The sequence below is a fragment of the Meleagris gallopavo genome, chromosome 23 (assembly GCF_905368555.1).
Source record: "Meleagris gallopavo chromosome 23, MGAL_WU_HG_1.1, whole genome shotgun sequence".
Classification (NCBI taxonomy): Eukaryota; Metazoa; Chordata; class Aves; order Galliformes; family Phasianidae; genus Meleagris; species Meleagris gallopavo.
In genome coordinates this window covers 2,174,140-2,195,979 of record NC_139426.1, presented here as the reverse complement: position 1 = coordinate 2,195,979, position 21,840 = coordinate 2,174,140, and the positions used below count along the sequence as shown (strand labels likewise).

The following is a 21,840-nucleotide window of genomic DNA, read 5'->3' as shown; positions in this document are numbered from 1 at the left end:
GATGCTCTGAGTGCCTTCCAGAGGGAAAGCAGCAGAGCAGCAATACCCCTGGCATGTGCCTGGAGACAGCATGAACACGTGGGGCAGGGTCTGCACAGCGGGCACACAACAGGGTGTGCAACTGGGGCAACCACATGCCTGCAGCAGCACAGCAACAGCACCTGAGGCCACAGCTGGCTCTGCCTGGGGTGATGGCTCCTGCCCTTCATTCGGCCCTAATCCCATTTTTCAATAGGCAGCTTTGGCTGTCCTCATTTTTCAAGCACTAAGGCTGGAAAATGGCTGTGGAGATGGTGAGTATTGCCTCACTGCTTTTTCAGCTCAGTGCTGCAGCTGGGAAGGAGAGCAACAGCTGGAATGGCAAAGTTTTGTGTTGTCGGTAGCAACCAGGATTTGAGTTACGAGTGCTTACAGAGTGGCAAATTTCCACAAGGATAACCTGTTTGAAAACCTTGCAGTGGGCTTCAGCTCCTCCCCAGCCTGAGCAATGCCTCTTTGATTCCCCCTTCCCCTCTGATGGGAAGAAAGATGAGCAGTCGCACATCCAGAGCTCTGCATAAATGCATTACTTGGAGCTATTTGGTGCTGTCTCATGCACCTGCTGAAACAGATGGGAGTGAGACACCCTGTGAGGAAGGCTGGCCCTTGGACAGGTAGTGGGGTAGAAGAGGAGGTGTGTTTGTTTGAAAAGGCTGAAAGAGTGAGTCAGGGAGATGGCCAAGCATGCTTATTTCAAGGCAACTTGGTGCAAAATAGCTGCAGCACTTTGCAAGTTCCCCATGTCCCGCGTTCCATGCCCAGTCACACACTGTGGGAGACATCTAGTGCACGTGGGGGCAGAGCTTTGGGTCACTTGCTGTTAAAATGTATGGCATGCAAGATCTAACTGTAGACCTAAAGGGTGTGCCCAGACCTGGGTAATGCCACAAAGGTGAAAAATCTAAACTAAAAAGTGCCAGCAGTGTAAATACATTACTGGCAGAGCTAAGCTGAGCTTGCAGAGGGTTGCATGGCCAGGAAGGGCAGCCAGACTTGCATGTAGCTCTGGGTGCTGCTCCCTTGCTTGTGCTGCACTGTGGGATGTGGGGGGTTTGCAGAGCATTTCCCAGCAGTTATTCAGGGGTTAAGGAGAGTTTCTATTAGGCATTGGAAATAGTATGGGGCGGAAGGGAGGTAGAACTGCCAACTGCCATGACTAATGCTGTGACATCAAGGTTGATGGAATATAGCTTCTTAATGCCACCCATACCTACAAGCGTAATTAATTAGTGCAGGCAAACCCATGCAATCAACAGGTCTGAAAACAATTCATTTCTCTTCCCATTGTGCAGTAGACAGTGACAGAGCATTGCAGATGGCTACCAAATTGCCTCCAACCAAGTTTGTTTTCACATTTTCTGGGTCCGTTTCCAGCTGCAAGTGCTGGAAATAATTCCCCTGACCTAGATCCCAAAATATCCCGTTCAGCAGTGGGGAGCTGCCCATGCCTATGTGCCAGATGTTTGGAGGGGTTATGCAGTGAGCTGCACGGACAGCTCGCTAGGAAAGCTCAAACTGTACCTTCATCTGCCGGGGTCCTGGCCCCAGTCCCATCTCTGCTGGGGGTGCATAATGTCAGCTCCAGGAAATTTGGCAGTCAGCTTGGATGGATGTGGATGAAGTTGGTCTGGAGTGAATAATTGCTGAAGAAGGCTTGTTTTTGTAACTCTTGTAGGGAACTGCATGCCATCCCTTCTGTCCCTGCCCTGTCTTACCAGGAATGCTGACCCAGGGCTATGCAGCTGCCCATGTGCAGCAGCAGGGCTGGGATGCCAGTGGCTATACTCTCCCTTGCACAATCTCACGCTCATACCAATGTGAGCCATGTGCCTTCCTGTAGAAAAGATGCTCCTCTGAGTTCCAGCTTGGGACCAGCCTTCTCAGAACAGCTGCAGGGAGGCATCCTGCATGGCTTTGTACACAGAGGGGCTGCTGCTGGGAGCCTCCAAGGAGGAGTGGAGAGCAGACAGGACATCCCAGCTCGATAGCAGCAGTGGTCTCCAAGGAAAGCATTTGCTCTTTCATCCATGGGTCAGACATTACAGCACCCAGCTGTAGAACAACAGCCTCTTATCCCCAAAATAAATGGGAATTGTTCTGCTTGCTTTGCATGCATCAAGTCACCTCTTTCTTTATGGGTTGCTGGAATTGCAACTATTTCCCCGGCCTGACGTGGGAGGAGTACAAGGCTGGCAGGGCTCATGATGGGAGGATGGCTGTAAGCAGTAGAGAATCCAGCTGAGCCCCCTGTGTCCCTCAGGCATGTTTCCTGGACAGGCTTTATCCTGGATGGTCTTGTTTATGAAACAGGATTTCCAACCTAGCCCCCATGCCCTACCTCTTCTTTCCATTGTAAACAGCAACCTGCTGATGGATGGAACTCCTTTTTCCCCTTCCCTTCTCATCACTCCAAACTCATTCTCCCCTTTCAGTCTCGCTCTGGCTTTTGCCATTGACAAGTTCAGGCTGAATAACACGACTTCTATAGGCCGCTCACATGTTGTTGCTGCATGGCATCAGATCCAGCCATGTGCTGGGTGAAGGAGCTCCCAGTGTTGCTGGAGGAGCCTTGCAGACTGGGTAGGAGTTGTTCCCTTTCCTCCCACTCTCTCCCCAGCTGCTTTGCTAGGCTTACAACAAAAAGGATGATTGTTTTGTCCTTGGAGCCTTGCTCCTGCTCAGATGGCTTTGTCCCCCTACTGAGAAGGGCTGAAAAGATGCAGATGAGCAGTAATGAGCCCTCTGCAACACTTCTTGTAGAGGCAGCCTTGTTCCAAGCGCTGGAGCCGAAGTACAGCTGAAGTGGAGAAATGCCCTCCACAGTGGGACTCTACAAGTTCCTGTGCTAGATGGGTCTGGTTGTGCTTTTCTGCTGTAGCCACATATGTCCCAAGCCCATTGAATCACAGCACACCAGTTTTTGGGTAACGCCTACATTTAAACCAAACTTCTTGTGTCTCAAAGGCTACTGGCATAATCTGAACAGTACCTTTTATATTCTGCCCCCACCAGAAGACTGCTGGCAGAGCTTGGGCTAGAGAGGGTCTGACTGCCACCTGGCATGGGGTCTGATGGGAAATTGGCCTTGATATCCTCCGAATTCCAGGCTGGGAGCAGGGAGTGCAGCTTGGCTGGCGCTCCTGCAGCTGTGCGTGAGGCGGGGGCCAGGCTGTCCCTTCTGGTAGGAACTCACAACCACGAGCCGCTTCCCCTTCCTGTTGTGACTGGATGCAGCTTGATGGGTGCTTGGAGGCCCGTTCATCAATGTCTTGGACAGCTTCCCCCATCTGTCAAACCGGGAGCCCAGGCCCAGGATGATGGCCAAGCGTGCGTCTCACGGTGTGCAGGCTGCTCTCCAGGCTGCATATCGCTCTTGTACGTGTGTGCAGATTGCCCCACATCATCTCCTCTCCCCTGGGCTGACAGGTCAAGAGGTTACAATTGTTGAGAGAGGCCAAGACCTGGCTGCTCTATATGTCATAGCTTATTGTGTAGCTGGGAATTCCTTAGGAAACAGAGTTCTAAGGAGGTTCTCTCAAAGTTGGCTTTTTCCAAATTGTCTGGGCTTTCCTAACAGGATAGAGTCAGGAGATAAGAATCGAGCAATAAGGAAAGAGATCCACTCCTTAGAATAGTCTTTGGATTAAAAACAGACAGCTGCATCCATACCTCATCTGTACTGCTTAAAGGTGGCTCCAAGTTTCAGAGCTTCTCTGGCTCCAGGAATGCAAAATGAGACCCCAGTCTGGGTCCAGCTGGGGAAACTGCAATGAAAAATGTATGAGGAAATGAGGCAGGAATCTGAAGTGTTGGAGGATCTCTGCTGGGGACCCCCTGATGACTCCACTTTGCATGTGGAGTCTGTGCAACCAGGCACGAGTGCTGTGTGCTGTTCCATTGACCTTGCCGTGCTCTCATTCAACCTTGTGGTTGCAAGCCAGGGATGCAGAACGTAGCTCTTGTACAGTCTCAGACTCCAGAAGTCAGTTGTTGCACATCAGCATCTTCCTCTCCTTATTTTGGTGTTGTGGCTGTAGAGCACAGGACTGGAGCAGTGAAGTAGTGAGCTCTCTGCTGCCAGCTCCTCCTTGGCAGGGAAGCTGACATGTGTGGACAGCCCTGGCACCTCTGGCATGGGGAGAAGATGAGGATACACTATGTGAAGGATGAAGAATTGCTGCAATAACCCAGCAGCCATTTGCTCAGCCTGCTGCATGCAGCAGTGGGCCCTCTTCTGTAACTGGGAGAGACAGTGCCAGAGGTGCTGCCTATTCATGACCTACATTACAAGAGAAATCCAGAAGCCTCTTAATGAGGAATGAGCCACTTCTGTTCCTGTTTTCTGTGGGGTGTTTTTTTTTTTTTTTTGCTGTTTTTCTTATTTTACCCGTTCACTACCATGGATCTGTGAGGCAGCTGCTCCCAGCTGTGAGCTGTCGGACAGATGATGTGTAAAACTTCTCCTAAAAAGGAAAAGGTGAAACGGCTGGGTCAGAGGTGCCCTAAATTCAGATGGTGAGCGGGCTGGCACACTCAGGTCAGGCCCAAGAGCTTCAGCTCTGCTCTCCACTGCTGGCAGCCAGCCCTCCTGCTTATTTTCCACCTCTGTATCAGGTTGCTCTTTGACCCGCTCCTGGAACTCTGCAAATGAGCTCACTTGTTCCTACGCATATAAAGCACTGCAAATCGCAGAGGCGAGGCAAAAGTAAGGAGCTGGTTGAACTCGTCGTTTTGTGAGCTCATAAACAAAGCTGGCCCAGCTGCAGCTCTGAGAGCCAGGCTGCTACACTTGGTCAGGTCCCAAAGCGCAGCTGCAAGGAGAAGGGTGCAGAGGAGCCATCTCCCATCACTTCTGTGCCCTACATGGGCTCCTTGTAGACTTGGAGATCCTGTGCTGTGCCCCAGTTGGCTGGAGCTGGTGCTGTGATTTGTGACTAAAACAGCACTGGTAAGGCAGCTGCATGCTGGCATCAGGGTCCCCTCACTGTGCTGCCCTCAGGGAAAGGACAGGGAAGAGGGGACTCTTGTCTGTGACATTTCTCTTCCCAAGTAACCTCTGCATGTCTTGCATGAGGCCCCAGTTTCCAAGAAGTAGCCGAACATCTGCCTTCTGATGGAAGCAGTGAATGAACTCCTTGTTGTGCTTTGCTTGTGCACGTGGCTTTCCTTCACTCCCAAAGCATCTGTGCTCTGACCTGTGGGTTCCTTGCTGCTGGTGGGTGCTCAGTTACTGACTGGGATCGGCTCCCCCACCTACCATGGAGCCAAGCTGTCCTCCTCAGCAAGATGTCATTCAGTGGGTTATTCACATGTTCCAGTATTGTCAGCCACTCTCATCTCATTGGAAAGTGATAAAAGTTGCCCTTTACAAGTGAAAAGGCCCAGAATTGCTGTCTCTGCTTCTGAAATGCTGTGTATGACTCAAACCAACACATCCCTCCTCAGTCACTGGGTGACATGCTTCCTAAGAGGCACTGCAAGAAGCTAGCAGCATGCTATGTCTGCCTGGAGTACTGCAGAAAAAAATTCCAGGTGGAAACGCCCTTAGGAAAGTGAGAAGGGATGGAGTGCATTGAGATCTATCCCAGCAGACGCACCCTGAGCTTGGCCATGACTTTGGTCACTGCTCAGCACAGCACTCCCTCCCTTCTCCATTTGGCCTAACTTCTACTTCTCAGGGTAAATGAATGATGGCATCAATTAGTGCCTCCTTTTGTTCTGGTTTTTAGTTCACTGTGATGACCCACAGGTTCCATGCAGTCACTTTGGTGTCTGGGATCCAGCTGAGGGCTGGCACTTTGTGACAAGCTGACTCCTTCCAAACCATCCAAGCATGCCTTGTCTGGGCCTCAAACAGCCCGAGGAGTGCACCGCGTGGCATGCAGGGGCCAGAGGGGCTCAGATCCCTGGCATGAACAGAAAATTGCTCAGAGAACATTGTCCCTCTCTGCATTAGCCATGTGACGTGCCTGTGTCTACCTGTGTGCTCGTTCCACAAATTCCTTCATTCCACATAAGCAGCTGAAACAGAAAACTAGGACACTGTGTCCTGGTGTGACATGGTGCTGGAGGGAAATAGCAGCAGGGCCCACACAGTGTTTCCTTCCTTCTGGGTGCTGCCTGTCTCTGAAGAGGGTCCACAGCCACTTCTGCAGTGCTTGTGATGGGAGGAGGCTTTTCCAATGGCTCCAATGTGAGCAGCTGCGTTCTCTTAGCATAAAACCCTTCTGTGACTTTCTCCCATCTCCAAAGTTTTGGTGTAACGTTGCTGCATGTGGTTGAAAATGTGCCATGCTTCATCCTAGAAGCGACTGCAGTTCTGTGCTTCAGGATGCTTTGGGATGAAGCATCAGCCAGATCTTGTCTTGCTGTACAGTTGTTGGAGTCATTGGGTAACTTCTGAGGATAAATACAGCTGGGGAGTGCCAGGAGTGAACTATTTTTGTAGTTTGTCTCCAAAGTCATAACAGAAATAAGAGCTGACTTGAACCTGCAGATGGCACGACACAGTGTTAACTGAGACCTGCCAGCACAGGGACCAATCCTGCTGCAGTGGCACTGCTGGGGTCGGCAGAGTTCCCAATTCATGCCCTGCACAAACACAGCCTGGAGCTGCTGAGACCTCCACTGTGACACAGCCTGAGCCCCCACTGCCCAGCCTGGCTGCTGCTCACCTGCAGCTCCAGGGAAGCTCCTGCCCATCCTTCTCCCATTGCTTACAGGGCTGCTTCACTTCCTTTCCAAATGGGGAATTTCCAAATTCCCATATATAGATAGCTCCCTCCAAACAAAAGCTTTTATGTAGAGCTGAAGAAAGGCTGTGTTCCAAACCGCCTGTTTGTTCCAGCTGTGATTTGCCTCAGAGGATATTGCATCTATCCCAGCAGCTGCAGCCACCACCAAACTCCCCACGGGCAGAGCTCTGCCATACACTGTGTGTGCAAATCAGACCCTGTGATTTGGGATCAACCCGTGAAACAAGGAAGAGTGGACAATCAAAATGTAGGGATTGGTTGTTGGTGGTACTTTTCTCCTTCTTTTTTTTTTTTTTTACAAGTTTTAACTGCTCCTGAGCTGGATTATCACTTGGGCATGGTAGGAAGGTGATCACAATTGCCCTCGGTAAGTTTTGATTGAGTTATGACAGATGGAGACCATAAGCTGAGCCCTGCAGCCCCATTCTGGCCACAGTTGTGTGGGATCAAAGTAGGGTGATGCTGCTGGCTCCAGAACACAGCGTGCATCAGCATGCGCAAGCACCAGTCTTACTGGAAACAAGACCTGTCCTTTACAGTAAAGTTTAAAAATAAAGTTAAATTGTGTGAGATCTAATGATTTTCCAGGCTGCTTTTTCCTGCTTCCTCCTACCCTAGCAGGACTTCTAAGGAAATAAAGGTTGAAATCTCTCCAGGCTGCAGGGTGTGAGACTGAATGGCATTGACATTGAAAAAATGACAAACAAAAAAGGAAATTATGAGCAACTCTTCTATGGGAAGTGTTCTTGGGAAGTGAGTAATGCAAGGAAATCATCTCCACATTCCCACCAACTCCAGTCGAGGGGTTCTGAGTGTTCACCCATGAGCATCAGCAATCAAGCTGAATGTGGATCAGCATAATGGATCTATGTGGATTTGAGAATTAGAGAGACAGCTGATAGCACAAGGTGCCCAGAGGTTCCGTGAGCCTTGGTGATGGTAGGATCCAGAGCAGACAGCTGAAGAAGCTGAGGCATTTTGGGAGCACTGCTCTTGGTATGACTTGCTTTGTGCAATCTTCCCTGAAAGGCTCATCCTCAATAGAGGCCACAACCAGGCAGCTCTTGTGCTGGAGCACCTGCACCTCTGCAGCACCTGTCCCTGCTAACCACAAGGAGTTATAGGTGCTCTAGCAGAGAAGCTGCTGGGCTGATATTTATTTTTAATGAAGGAAGTTATGCCCTCCAAAATGGCTTGGACAACCATGACAAGTGCACTTACATGCCCTTGTGAAGCCCCAGCTAGAACACTGCACCCCAGATGGATGCCCAGAGCAGTGTGTGTGCCCCATCCACGGAGGTGCCTGAGGCCATGCTGGATGGGCCCTGTGCTGCCTATTCCAAGGGGTGGCAACCCTGCCCACAGCAGGGGGAAAGGAATGGGTTTTAAAGTCCCTTCCAACTCACAGGTCACATGGTGGAGGATGAGAGTAGGGGTATCAAATTTTTCTGTGTCCCTGGGATGAAGCTTTTTCTAGCCCGCATGAATCAGTGGGTGAGGCTGAGTCATTCCCCTAAGTTCACGACACACGGGTATGGGGTATCATACAACCTGATACTACAACGTTCCTTCGTGGTGCAGCTGGGTACCAAACCCAGCCCGTCTGATTGAGGTGGGGCTGGGAGGAGAAGCACAAACAAGTGCCCATGACGTTTAACTAGCTGGCTGGCTCCGGGGCTTCCCAGTTGGATCTGATTTCTTGGGCCTGTCCTGACTTTCCATTTGCTTGATGAGTTTGGATATGATTTTTTCCAGCCTGCAAGCTCCTTGGCTCATAATTCCTGTTCGTTTCTTTATAGTTCCCAGGAGAGACAAAATCAAATTGGGGGAAATATGGCTCACCGGTTTCAGAAATCCCGCCGGCTTCTAAACTTTCCTCCTCTGCTACTCTTCATCCTATCTGGTTGATCGCTCCCCCCATCAGAGGAGATGACAATGATGAGTCTCTTCATAATTGAGTGTAATTTTCCAGCTTTTCTCTGCTTGTAATGTCTTGGATCTGTCCAGAAGCAGCATATGCAATATGTTTTTTCCACTGATGGCTGTATGGCTTAGCTGAACGTTGTATTTTGCTTTATTTCCTTGAAAACTGCTATCCCATGTAGGGTGGTAATAATTTGAGAGGAGCAGCTCAGGGCTCCATGCAGCAGTAACCCCCGAGGGCTACAGCTGAGATGAGGATCTCGTGTTAAACCACAGACTCCCTGCTCCCAAACAGATCTACATAACCAAGATGAACAGAAAGTGGGGACAAAAGAGAAGGGGAATATTGTCACCTCCACCTGCTGAGCAGAAGCCAAAGGCGGAGACATGGGTGGCATGGCAGAAGTGAGGAGGGAAGTGGGGTTTGCTCAGGGATTTTGTTGATTGGCAAGAAACTCCTCCAACTAGGGGGAATATAGAGAGGCCGTGTACCATGAGGAGAAAACCTGGTGGAGTTTTGTTTGGCACATGCCCTCAGCCAAGCTCTTCAGCCCCTGCATCCAGCAAGACGTTTGTCATGGGCTTATCTTTAGCCCCCTTTGACTCGCAGCCTGAAGCTGAGGCCAGAGGGAGGCGGGCAGGGGGCTGTGCAGGGGCAGCCCCGCGTGGGGCAGGGCTGGGGCTGTGCAGGCAGCGCTAGGACCTTAGGAGTGCTCCACAGCCTCCTCCCAAAGGATTAGCTAATATTCCCAGAGCAGGGCGCGCTCCCCGGCCCATCTACTTTTTCTTTCCTCTCTATACGTGTTTTCCCTTCTTCTAGTTCATTCCAGAGCAGAGAGAGCTTTGGATTTCACTGAGCTTCTCTCTCTCTCTTTTTTTTTCCCTCACAGCTGGACTGCTGCCAGTGTCTCGCAGGGCCGGCATTTCATCTATCGGGACAGATTTTTCACCCCAGCCCAGCTGCACGCCCGCTGCCTGCGAGCAAACCCCAGCAGCAAGCAGAGCTCGGGAGGGCAGAGCACCCCATCCCCAGCCAAGGAGGACGTGGAGAGGAAGGAAAATTGCCTCCAGCACTCAGAGATTGTATACCACTGCGCAGCGAAAGAAAGAACTGTCGGATCTCAAGGCATGAGCAGCACACAAGCTGCCCTGGGCTCTGCTGGATCCCTGCACATAATATGACTGATGCTGAGCCTTTCGTCTGCCTTCACAGAGCCGAGCTTTTGGATTTAAGGTAGTTTGCCCAGGACTGGACTTTGCTATGCTGGCCGAGGCAGCTCTTGTGCTCGGTGTGTGGCTGCAGCTCGCTGCGGGGCAGGAGGCACCTGGCCAAGGTGAGTCGTGAGTGCTGCGGGGTCCCCACCGTGCTGGGACAGGAGCTGAGCTGAAGTCACACTGCTGCCATAGCTCTGCCGTTCCCCTGGGGTGTTACTCTGCTGGCATAAGGGCAAAATGAAGGAAAACGTTTCTAAAATTGCTATATTAGAAAGAAAACTTATCTCCCTTGGAAAAGAAGCTGGCAGAGTTTAGTGCAGTAAGAGGGAGAGTCCTGACTACTCACTGCTCCCCGTGTACTGGGCACCCTGGTTAAGAGAAGTGAAAGCAGTGATTGATACTGTACCTGTCCTGTTGTCCTCTGCCTAACCTCTGTAATTCAGTCCTGACATTTTCTCCTTACAATGCTTTCTCTTGGCTGCTGCTCAGGGAGAATGCCTGCAGTGTGGTGTCACGGAGCCGACAGCGGGAAGGGGGACACGGAGGGGATGAGTCTCTGGTTAGCTGGGCAGGGACTGCTGGTATGGTTACTGGGGGGATCCTGGTGCTCAATAGAAGAAGGAACAACTCTGGGACTGCTGCTAGCTGCAGCTGGTTTTCCCTGGAGTTTGAACCTGAGAAGTGTGAAAGAGGACATGAAGTTCTGTTGTGCCTGGACAGGATAATTCTGCTCCTAGCAGGCAGAGCAGACAGTGATTGCTGCTCAGATCCCATTACAGGGAATGGATTTTGCCCACCAGTGACCCAAGCTGTGGAGCAGGGTCTGGAGATGCAGGCTGGCTCAGGAATTGCGCGGCTGTCCCTGCCCATGCCATGCCCCAGAGGCAGTTATGCTGTTGCACTGCTGACAGCTTACTTTAGACTTGCAAACTGCAAACTAGAAGAGAACCTGCTGGTGGGCAGCATGCCTGCTTCCCGGCAGCTTTTATGTGGGCACCTCCGGCCACTCCCAAAAGCAACCTTGAGCAAACAGCCAGCCTGGCAGGGCTCCTGTCTGGAGCCATTGTGGTGTGCCATCACCATGCAATAAAGGGAAGTGATTGAGCCATGAGGATGGATGGTCATAACTCTGCTTCTTGGGGTCTTGCCTGGATGTGAGTGGAGGCAGCTTCATTGACTTCAGGGGACAAAGATGGGGAGCTGCTGGGCAGCCAGCGGGGCTGAATGGAGAGCCCCAGGAAAGGTGCAGACAATGCTGCTCACCCTCCACACTCAGCTCCACTTCCAGCAGAAAAATTTTCCTTGCGTGGCCAAACAGCACAAGAGAAGACAAATGCAGAATTTAAGGCATAGTTAACTGAGACAGGACACAATCTTTTCTGGCTGTGGAACCCTTTTTGCTCTAGGAGCACTGAGTCCCACGTAAATGAGGCACATGGCACGTGTTCAGGTCCCAGCTGAGGGGAGCTCTTGGAGCGGATGTCTCCTGTCAGCATCTCAGAGCAGGACGCACACGCCTGGCTGTTTTCCTCTTGGAAAAGCGAAGTGTGTAAATAAGCAGTGCTGGGACTCCATAGTGACATTTTGCTTTCAACTGATCCCTTCTAAACCCTTCTTTGCACGACTGATCCATGCCTATCGACAAGTACCAGCCCGAGGGTGACAACAGGATGCTGCCAACACTTGTTCCCTGGGCTCCGGCTGTGCTCAGGGCTGATGGCGCAGGAGATTTTGGGGACGTCCCTTCTCCAAGAACACCACAAAAGTGAGAAATCTCTGCTTGGCATCTGGCCAAGCAGCCGATCCTTTCTTGCTGTAAAGAGAGAAAACAATTCGAAAACAGCAGCTGCTTGCGTAAGGCAGGGATTTGCTGGTAACAAATCCCCAAAGCCCCACCTCTGACACGGGGGAGATGTTTGTGTTGGATGGAGGACAAAGAACAGCAAGAAAGATGAAGAAACAGAAAACCTGAAGGGAAGGATGGTGGTGTGCCCAGCGACTATCAGCATCACTGCAGTGAGGATGTTTCTGTGAATCCTCTCTAGCAGAAAAGTCTCACAGAGAGGACTTTATTTCCATCTCACACAGGGCTGAGTGGTGGAACTGAATTATGACGGATCACAACCCCTTCAGATAGCTCTGAAATACCAAACTGCCCACCAGCACAACTTGCTGTTGGTGACCATTGGCTGCTGGGCTGTTCGTTCTGCCCCCCAGGCAGGACGTGGTGGTGTCAAACTGCAGCCCTTCCTGCAGTGCTTCCTAACCCACGCAGCTATTCCCAGCAGTGATGGGTGAAACCCATGTCCGCAGGATGCTGACGTTCCGCCCGCCTCGCTGTGCCCACAGCTGCAGGGCACACTCCAGCACCATTACAAGGGTTTGGCTCTTGGTTCTCCATCAGCATCCTTCTCCCTTAGCAGGTGTCCATGCGGCTTGCCACCCTGTTTCCCTGGGGAACTCATTTTGGCAGGACAGGAGTTTGCTGTCTGCTCCCCAGGGATGCACCTCCAAGATCCTCCATGCATGACCTCGTTTGCCACGGGGGAGCAATGTCCTTTGCCAGCACCAGAAGCTTTCACAGCTGCTTGTTGCAACACTCAGGAAACAAACACCGCCACTCAAAATAATGGGGAACAGAGGGGAGAAATTAAAAATAGATGATTTTTTGCTGGGAAGAGGTCACTGTGTTGCCAAGAATCCTCACTACAGCTTGGCAGCCAAGTCAGTGGCTTTCTGCCCTTCCAGTGGAGGGGAGAGCAAGAAGCTGCAGCTCCACGCAGCCAGGAGCTCACAGCAGAACCGGTGTTGCATGCCTTGGTGAAGCAGCAGCTCGAGGGACCTGGAGGTGATGGGTTTGGCTGTGCTGTGTGATGTGCTGATGGAGCTGCACGTCGCCGTGGGCAAGCAGAAAGCTGGCCAGGCTGTGCTTGTGTTTTCTGCTCAGCTCTGAGTGCCAGGCTGCTGGGTGTGTGTTTCTGCACAGGGTTGAGTCGTGCTGGGTCACGCAGAGCTGGACGTGAGCTGCTCCTGCCTCCTTCTGGCATCTCTGGCTTAGTCATCTCTGAGCAACATCGTTCTCCATTTCTCTAGTTGTTTTGTCATGGGTTTGGTATGGCTGTATGCTCTTAGCCAGCACGTAATGCAGCAGGGAGGTGAAGGGCCTGGCCCTGGGTGGCTCCGCTCTCTGTAGCAGCACAGAAGCTCACTGCAGTGTGTTTTTCACACGTGGACACCGATGTTCCTACCATGGGACAGAGCCAGCATTCAAGTTACCATTGCACATCTGATCCATGCCAAGTGCCACTCAGGACACACACACCTTGCCTTGCACCCCCTGACTCATCTCCTGCCCTGAGTTTGCCATTTGTGTCTTCATCTGGGAGCAGTCCCCAGGAGGGGCTCTGTGACCCTGCTCCTCCCATTTGCCTCAGGGCCTGCCTTGGCGTGCCTTCTGCAGGCGCAGAGCTCTTTGCAGGAGCCATCTCCTCCAAGCCATTAATTTTGCAGGGCCTTTCCATTCAGCTGTCTGCTGCCTTGTGGTTTTGTCTCCCACACGCGGCTCAAGCACTCAGCCATTGTGTGCTGCACTGAGCCCATCAGTGCCCCAGGTCCTGCATCGCTTGGCAACCCTGCGTTCCCCATTCCTTCCCTGATGAAGCAGCCCAAGCAGGCTGGCACCAACCGCAGCTCTGTGGTTTTTTCTTCCTTTTTACATCTCAAAAGCTGCCAGAAAGCAGAATCGTGGCTAAAAAGATTCCAAATCCATGTTCCCAGCACCAGGAACATGTCCTCCTTCATCTGAGAGAAGAAAGTGCCCAGGAGCAGCCTGGTGCTGACTAACAAGAGGTGTGAGTGCAAACTGAGACAGCTCCAAGGCATTTCCTCAGCAGCAACAAGAGATGGACCCAGGGCACGTGGGTTTGCTTTTGGAGCTACTCTGAGTCCTGATCCTGAACTTGAAATAGGACTGTAAAACAATTTCATTTGTTGGCAGGGGGAATGCCATTCCCTGCTCCTGGAGAGTCCAACCCAATGCAGGTTTTTGGATCTCAGAGGGTTTAGGATCCAGTTTTTGTTCCCAGTAGTTTTTTTGTTGTTGTTGTGTATGTTGGTAGTGAACAGCCTCGGGCATACCCTAACTTCTGTGCATCTCAGAGGATTCAGCAAAGCTCAGCTGTGATCAGACAGGTCCAAACAAAGCCATCGAACAGAGGGTGATGGCATGAGAAGCTCCCAGGAAGCAGCTAGCAGGGCTGAGTACAAAGCCCAGGAGCCCTATCTCTGTAAGTAACAGCAATAAGAAGGGTGCCTCCTGAAGTCTCTCCCCAGCAAACTTCTCACCGCATTCTGAGATCTGGCCCAAGATAACCAAGTCTTCCCAATTTCTACACCATTTCTCTAACCATCCTTCTCTCTTCCCCTGTTAGGTCCTCAGCCCTCCATTTCCAATTCAGAGGGAGACATCCTCCTCTTACTGGACAGCTCTGGCAGCGTCTCCTACTATGAATTCTCCAAGGTCAAGGAATTCATGTGGGACCTCATGCAGCCTTTCACCTTTGGCCCCAACGATGTCCAGACCAGCATCATCCACATCAGCACGACCCCCACCATGGAGTTCCCCTTTGACCGGTACCTGTCCCGTGGGACGGTGCAGCAAGCCATCCGGAACACCCGACAGCTCATGGGTGACACCAACACAGGCAAAGCGCTCTCCTTTGCCAAGGAGAAGCTCTTCAGCAATGACGCCGGTGCCCGGCCAGATGTGCCCAAGGTTCTGGTTTGGGTAACGGATGGGTTTTCCAGTGATGACATCTCTGAGCCCATGCAGCTCCTGAAGGACATGGGAGTGACAGTCTTCATTGTCAGCACCGGGCGGGGGAATTACCTGGAGCTGTCTGCTGCTGCCAGCCAGCCTCCGGAGAAGCACCTGCACTTTGTGGACGTGGATGACCTCCCCATCATCACCAAGGAGCTGCGAGATGCTATGCTAGGTATGCTGGGGCTGGGCTGCGGTCTCTGGGAGCTTGCAGCAGGACAAGCTTGAAAATCCCCTAAAACTAACAGATCTCCTGATTCACAGGAGCGTGTTAACACTGCACATATGAAAGCTGTGTGCCTGAGTAGGCTTTGGCCCCTAAGCTCTGCCTGCACACTTTTATGGCTCAGGCAGGGTACTGGCACCCATCCCCTGCCTACAAGTAGCTGGCAGTCAGTGCTCTCTTACCACGAGCAATTAGCGATGATGGTTGTTGCTCTCAGAATTAAGACTGCAGCACAGGAATGTTTTTGTTCCATAAATCCCCTGTTGTAACGTGTTCTGCATCTGCCAGATCTACAGAGCAGCTTGGCCAGTGCAGCCCTTGGAAGAAATTCCCAGCCCAGTTTGTTGGGCTCAGCAAGGCAGCTGCTGGCACGTCTGTGACTGCACAGACAGCAAGAACAGGCAGAGAGCTGATTTCTAACAGCCCAGTGTTTTAAAGCACCTAGGAAAGAGTCTAGGGAGAGCCAAAACCAGAATGTGGGACAAGGGATGAGTGCTGGGAAACCAGCACCAGGAACGCTGCGTGCTGAGCTTCACAGTGCATGTCCTCTGTGCCACTGCAGTGTAAGCATCTGTGATCACAAAGCAGGGGTTCTGCCTCAGCCTTTGGATCTGTTTGGAAAGCTGAGCAAGCAACTGGGACTTTGCAGACTTTCCTTACATTTTCTGGAAGCTTTGTCCCCGCTGGAAGTCCTGTTTTTATTCCCCACTTGGTTTCTGCTGTGTGAGTCAGACAGAGCTGGCTATGGTGTGGCCAAGTAACCCCTTAGTGCAGAATCCTCTCTGTGTAGCAGTTTCTTCCTATTTTCAGCCACTGCCATTTAGCAAATCACACCCAGGGGCCACGTTCTCTTCTCTGTCCTATCTGAGTATGGGACTTTCTGCTCTTACAGGTGCCATGCAGACCCCAAATGTTTCCTTTCAAGTGTCTGTTTCAGCTTCTAGTGCATCCTGAATCCACATGGTATAAAATAGCATAATGAAAGGAAAATTTACAGTGCTGCAAAGCAATGAACTGCCTTGATTCCCTTTCCTCCGACACCCTCACTTAGCACTCTTCATGAGCAAATGACCAGGAAAATGATCCCAAACCTTGAATGTCCATTCTGGTGATGGAGAAGCATGTTTCCCTTCCCAGAATTGGAAATATTGCCCCATCCATGTCAAAGCAGGGAAATAAAGCCATGAAGCAGAGGTGCTTTTTCCCAAGACCCCACTGCATCTCCTGCAGAATGGATTATGGATGCAGGGCAGAAGGGGTTCATCTGCTGCCTGACTGCATTTCTTGTGCACATCATAAAAGCAGCAGTACTCCTGCAAATCTAATCTTGACCTCGCCAGCATTCACGGGATGCCAACAAGCTCACTGCTGTGAAATGGTGCTTCTGTGTCCACCCTCATCCTGTGTGAGTCACCCGCAGGCAGGAGGCAAGTGTGTCTGAGCTGTGTCCAAGTGCTCCCAGGAGGGCACTGCCTGGTCCAGCGCCAGAGCTTACACATTGATTCCCCTGCCAGCATGAAGGGACTGAGAAGGAAATCAATGAGCATCTACTTTCTGGGATTTATCTCCTTCAATGGTCAGGGCAGTTGTCATATGGCAGCAGAACTGCTTGGGCGTGCCGTAGCTCATCTCTCGGGTGCTGCATCCCATCACTTCAATCTTCCCAATTTATTTGGAGCATCCCCATGCCCTGCAGCCAAGCTCATTCATTTCTGTTTCCTGAGCTTTTGGCAGAGTTTTTGGCACCAGGACCTTTCCTCTGTTCCTGGCTCCTCTGTGCTCCAGCCATGGGGCTCACAGGAGGCTGCAGAGTCCCATGTCCACGGTGCTGGGAGGGAGCAGTGCTCCTGCCCACCCCACAGCCAAGCAACAGCTCAGAGAAAAAAAAATGAGACTGCCTTGCTTGGTGCAGGCATAGCAGAGCTTCTTTCTGTTTCTAAATGCCACTAATTAGAAGCAAAGTTTCCAGGTGCCTTTCATTTTGTGCATGGCTTTGAGAATTTGGGTTTGTGCTCCTGAACTTTTGGCTCACTGAATTGTTATTGAGCAGCTCAATGACTTGGTGACTTCAGCTGTCATCCAGTGTCCCCAGAGGTCACATCTCCCATCCAGAGGGCCTGCATTTCTGCCGTTCCATGTCCTGTGTACAACTGCCATCACTGATTTATTGCTCCTGCCTCTCTCTCAGATGTTATCCAAGCAAATCGGCTCCGTGTGGTGGATATCACATCAAGCAGCTTCCATCTGACGTGGCCCCAACTCCTCTCCCAAGAAACCGGTTACTACACCCTCCAGTATGCCCCAACAGATGACCTGGCAGCCAAGAGGACAACGCAGGTGTCTGGGGCTCACACCAGCCTCACACTGAGCAATCTTGCTCCAGAAACTACATATGAGGTGGCACTTGTTCCTGAATCCAACGTCCACTACTTCCCTCCCCAGACAATAAGGGTTACCACCCTGGCAGGTAAAGTGTGCACAACCCTGATGCAAGGAGAGTTCTGCCAGTTCTGCTGAGCCTCCCAGATAGAGAGGAAGACAGGACAGTCTGTGATCTGCATGCTGCCTGGTCTGAGGGGGGGAGGCAGACGGTTGCAGTCAAGCCAGAACAGAGCAAGGAGAAGGCATCTTTTTGCTGTCACTCCGCAGGCAGATCTCCTAGAAACAAGTTCTGCACTGCCTAGTACAGGGCCATAAGATGCCCTTCCAACATTAAAATCATTGGATATGGCAGAAAGCAGAGCCCTGGGAGAAGGCAGGAGCTGTAGGTGCAGCTAGAGAAGATCACATGCTCCTCCAGGCAGGGGTACACACCACTGGGGCATCCCTTCGTGAGGGGAGGGATTGAGGCAGCACTTGAGCACAGCCAGCCTTTCTAAACCTTCCACCTCCCGGAAGCCAGGTCCATTGTGCTCCTCTGAGACCATCCTGATGCCATGAATTGCATGCTCAGTTTCATCTTTTCATGCTTCTTTCAGAGGAAATCAGTCCAGCTCAGATTCTCATCTCGGACTCCAGGCCACACAGCTTCCAAGTCAGCTGGGCTCCTACACCAGACAGTGTGACTAGCTACCAGGTCCTGTATGGGCCACTTCGTGGGGACTCAGCACAGCTGCTGGAGGTGGATGGCACCCACAACAGCACTGTTGTGGAGAACCTGGCACCCAACACCACCTATCTGGTGACAGTGACTGCGATCTACAGTTCAGGAAAGGAGAAATCGTTGTCAGCCAAAGCATGCACTCAGGAAGGTGAGCACTGAGCTGATAGGGAACAATGTGGGCACAGATCTGCCTTTGGGTAAGGCCTGATAACTCAGTCTGGTTCCTAGGGTTGGATGAGAGGAAGAGAACTGCAGCTTCTGGTGAGCAGCATGTGATATGCTATTAGGTGTTGCAGATGCATAGAGCCTAGGGCTCAAGGTAATGGCCTCAAGTTGCACCACGGGAGGGGCAGATTGGATGTTAGGAAATGGTGGGGAGTCACCGTCCTCAGGGGTACTCAAGAACCATAGACACTGAGACACATGGTCAGTGGTGGGTTGGGCTTGGAGATCTTAGAGGTCTTTTCCAGCCTTAATGGTTCTGTAATTCTATGACTGAAAGCAAATCGGCTGCACACTGTATGACCACTCTTATGGGCTGTATATGGCTGAGCTGCTACTGAAGCCACAACAACTGCTTCATACAAAGGCCCACAGTTACAAGGATCTTCTCCTTTCTTTAGAGGGCTCCAAAGTGAGGCATCTTCGCTTTGAAGACTTGGGCTCCAACACCCTGAAGGCTTCATGGGATGCTGCAGATGGGAAGGTCCTTGGTTACCGAGTCAGGTGCCGACGGCAAACCGGCCCTTCATCACTCATCAGTGTGTCACCACACATCCACAGCGTGCTCCTCACAGACATGGCCCCAGGCACCACAAACAAAGTGTGTGTCAAGTCCATGTACAAGGATCAGCCAGGCAAGGGGCTGTGCCGCATGGTGCACATGCAGCCAGGTGAGTCGGGGCACAAGGGAGGTCCCTGGGCCTGAAGGGGAGATGGGTGCTGGAGATCCAGCAGAGCTGTGCTGAAATACTGTGCTCATCAGCCAGCTTGTCAATAGAGCTTCATCACAGCTACCACCACTCCAAGGATATTGCCCTAAGCTTGGCTCTTCTCCTTTTTTTCTTCTTCTCTTTTTTAAGAGCAATACTCCTCCTAGTGGCATTATGGTTACAGGCAGGAGGAAAAGCATGCAGGGGTTTTGGTGGTGATTTGGGATGACAAAGGAGGGGAGGAGGCTCATGAAAGTTGGCTTTCAACGAGAGAGAGACAAGCTAACTACTGAACACAGCTACGAAGGCAATGTCATCTGCTTTCCTCCTTGCACTACCCAGAAGCCACTTACTATAATAAAACACAAAGGGATTCTCAGTAGGCTGACATAAGAGATAAGAAGCAGCTGTGTGACAGAGCAGATCAGCCTTCTTCCCGCCAAGAGGCCAAAGTGATGGCGATGATGACCACAGAGTCAGCAGATCTATGACTCAGTCTGATTTGGAGAACGGGTAAACAAAGCTGACATCATGCTTTTTGTGTTCTTCCCAGCTACAGAAGCCCCGGGGTACAAGCACAGACAGAGGGCATGACAGACGTGAGCGTGAACTGATCCCCCCACAGAGCAGGAGATCTTGCTTGGAACAAAGGTTTGGATGAAATGGAGGGACTTACAGAGGAAATCAGAAAGCTCACAGACCATCTCCCAGCCTGCACTGTCTGTTGAGCTGTCCTGGTTGCAAAGCCTGAGGGCCATCCTCGGTCAAGTCCTCGCAAAGCTTGAAGATGGGGTTCAGCTGGACGGAGCTGACAATCCCACTGCTAGATGCCAAATCTGTACCCTCTCTTGTATAAACATGCCTGACAAACAACAAACAAAAGGCAACCTGATGAATCCTCACTATTGCTTGCTTATTTCCCCATACTCTATTTATTAAATGTTGATACAGTTGTATTTTTGCAGCCTGTGAGCATGTTCAGGATGCAGCTGTTTACTGCACTAGCCTTTTGTTCTGGGCACTGCACTCAGAGAAAAATTGCAAGCTGTCAACAGCCACTGACACTGACAAATAGCTTACCTTCAACTCATCCAGTGTATTTAATACACGTTTCAAAGTAGGCATCCCCAAAGTATACCATCTCAGGGATGGAAGGTGAAAGCAGTAAGAGAAAGAATAACAAGTACAGAGAACATACAGTATGCAGAGGAAACCTGGTCAAAGGCTCTAGGACTTCTGAAAAGAAGAAAAGAGGTTATACCCATTTGATCTTCGGCCAGGACATGGAGCCACGTTGTAAAAGACATTTTGCTTTCTATGCAGTAAATGAATAATCTAGTTTTCCTGGGGGGGAAGGGTGATTTATGGCAAACTTGGTTGGTGAACTCTGAGGAATGGAACAAGAAAGCAGTGCCAGCCCAGGGCGCTGGGTGCACTATGAGAAGTTTGTTCATGTCTGCCTGCTGAATTCCTGAGTTTTATCAACACTGGTAATGGTGTTAAATTCATCTGCTGCAGTGACACAGAGATCCCAGATGGACTCTGAAGGATTCAGCTCCCCCAAGTCATTTGCTTTGGGATTTAATAGCAGTCTGAGAGAGCAGAAAACTCAGAAAACTTGGAACTTTGCTTCCCCAGCAGGTTACACTATTCTCAGCCCTCAGCTGAGCCCAAGGAGCAGCAGCAAGTCAAGAAAGGCCAGACTGCATGGCCATACAAAGCTGTTATTTTGGTCTCTCATTCAAATGCATACCTTCAAACAACACAACAGCACAGTGCTGCCTGGATTGTGACCACCAAATGAGTGCGGCATACCTGCAATCAGTTGCAGCAAGTCAGATATGCGTCCTACAGCAGATATATTGAGATTAATTAGCATGTTCTACGGCTAATTAGGAGACATCAGACTTTAGCACTATCATTCCTGGCTCTATCCTTTGCACGCTTAAAATATTTTAAGATTTCTTGTCCGGGGCTCCTACCCAGTGCTAAGCTTTAGCTCATTTTAAGAACCATTATTTTTTCCAGGAGATGAGTAAATCTGGTTCTTTCCCTCTGGCCCCACGCTTGAATTGGCTGTCACTATGCTAGTCTTCAGAAAGGGGAGCTGAAAAATAAATAAGACAATTCTAGCAGCTAGTGACAAAACCACACGAAAAGCCCAGTTCCAAAATTTGGGTCTTATGGCTATAAAGAAACACAACTACATCTCTGGTAACTGAAACCAGCATCAGTGGGAACACCTCGTCTCACTAATGCTTGCTCTATTTTAAATGTTGCTTGTTTGCTCTACATATGAAAAATTCATTTTCTTAAAGCTATGCTTGGAGAGCCTCCATGCACTGATAGTCCATCCCACAAACCCTCCATAGCTCTGCTTATGGACTCCTTCAAATAATTCCTTCTGGAGCTGAAAGGAACTTTGTCTCTGACCTGGAGTGCTGAGCATGGAACGCAACACGCACGGGTTTGTGGGACATTTGCCTTGGGCTCCTCACACAGGAGGATGGGATGGGAGGGAGGTGAGTCATTCATTAACTCAGTAAGAGGATTTCGTATGATTTGTGTTCTCCTATGGAATGTGTATGTGTGACTGATTAATCTTAATGGAGACTCTGTGCTGAGGGGAAGATAAAGCCTCTGGAATCTCTCACGCAATAAAGTATCTTGTTCATTCTTGCTGTAGGACAGAAACTGTTGAGTACAACTCCCTGCATAGCTTACTACTGCATTAAGATCTCCCCCCCAGATGTAATGCACCCTTTTTAAGACAGTCAATTAAAAATACAAGAGCTGCTGAATGACTCCTTTGTTCTTGGGGGCAGTAA

General features: G+C 50.8%; 1 protein-coding gene and 1 long non-coding RNA gene across 3 annotated transcripts in view; one reads left to right on the top strand and one right to left on the bottom strand.

Annotated features, from left to right (window-relative positions):
• Nucleotides 1-21,840, bottom strand: part of LOC146542881 (uncharacterized) — a 33,769-nt gene that overhangs the window by 11,168 nt on the left and 761 nt on the right. The window lies entirely within an intron of this gene.
• On the top strand, nt 9,413-21,809 carry VWA1 (von Willebrand factor A domain containing 1). Of its 2 annotated transcripts, none has more exons than XM_010722806.4 (6): nt 9,413-10,051; nt 14,363-14,926; nt 17,166-17,444; nt 17,956-18,228; nt 18,704-18,973; nt 19,572-21,809. In XM_010722806.4, exons 1-6 carry the CDS (start codon nt 9,979-9,981, stop codon nt 19,604-19,606), a joined length of 1,494 nt encoding a protein of 497 aa, XP_010721108.2. In that variant the 5' UTR covers nt 9,413-9,978; the 3' UTR covers nt 19,607-21,809. The 2 variants fall into 2 exon arrangements, with proteins under 2 accessions (XP_010721108.2, XP_010721107.2); XM_010722805.4 differs by having other exon boundaries at nt 9,419-10,051; nt 19,566-21,809.

Excerpts from the sequence above, each read along its gene's own strand:
- VWA1 (XM_010722805.4), top strand. The coding sequence starts at position 9,979 with ATGCTGGCCGAGGCAGCTCTTGTGCTCGGTGTGTGGCTGCAGCTCGCT. Across the intron at positions 17,445-17,955 it reads AAGGGTTACCACCCTGGCAG|AGGAAATCAGTCCAGCTCAG; the intron begins GTAAAGTGTGCA and ends TGCTTCTTTCAG. Across the intron at positions 18,229-18,703 it reads CAAAGCATGCACTCAGGAAG|AGGGCTCCAAAGTGAGGCAT; the intron begins GTGAGCACTGAG and ends TCCTTTCTTTAG.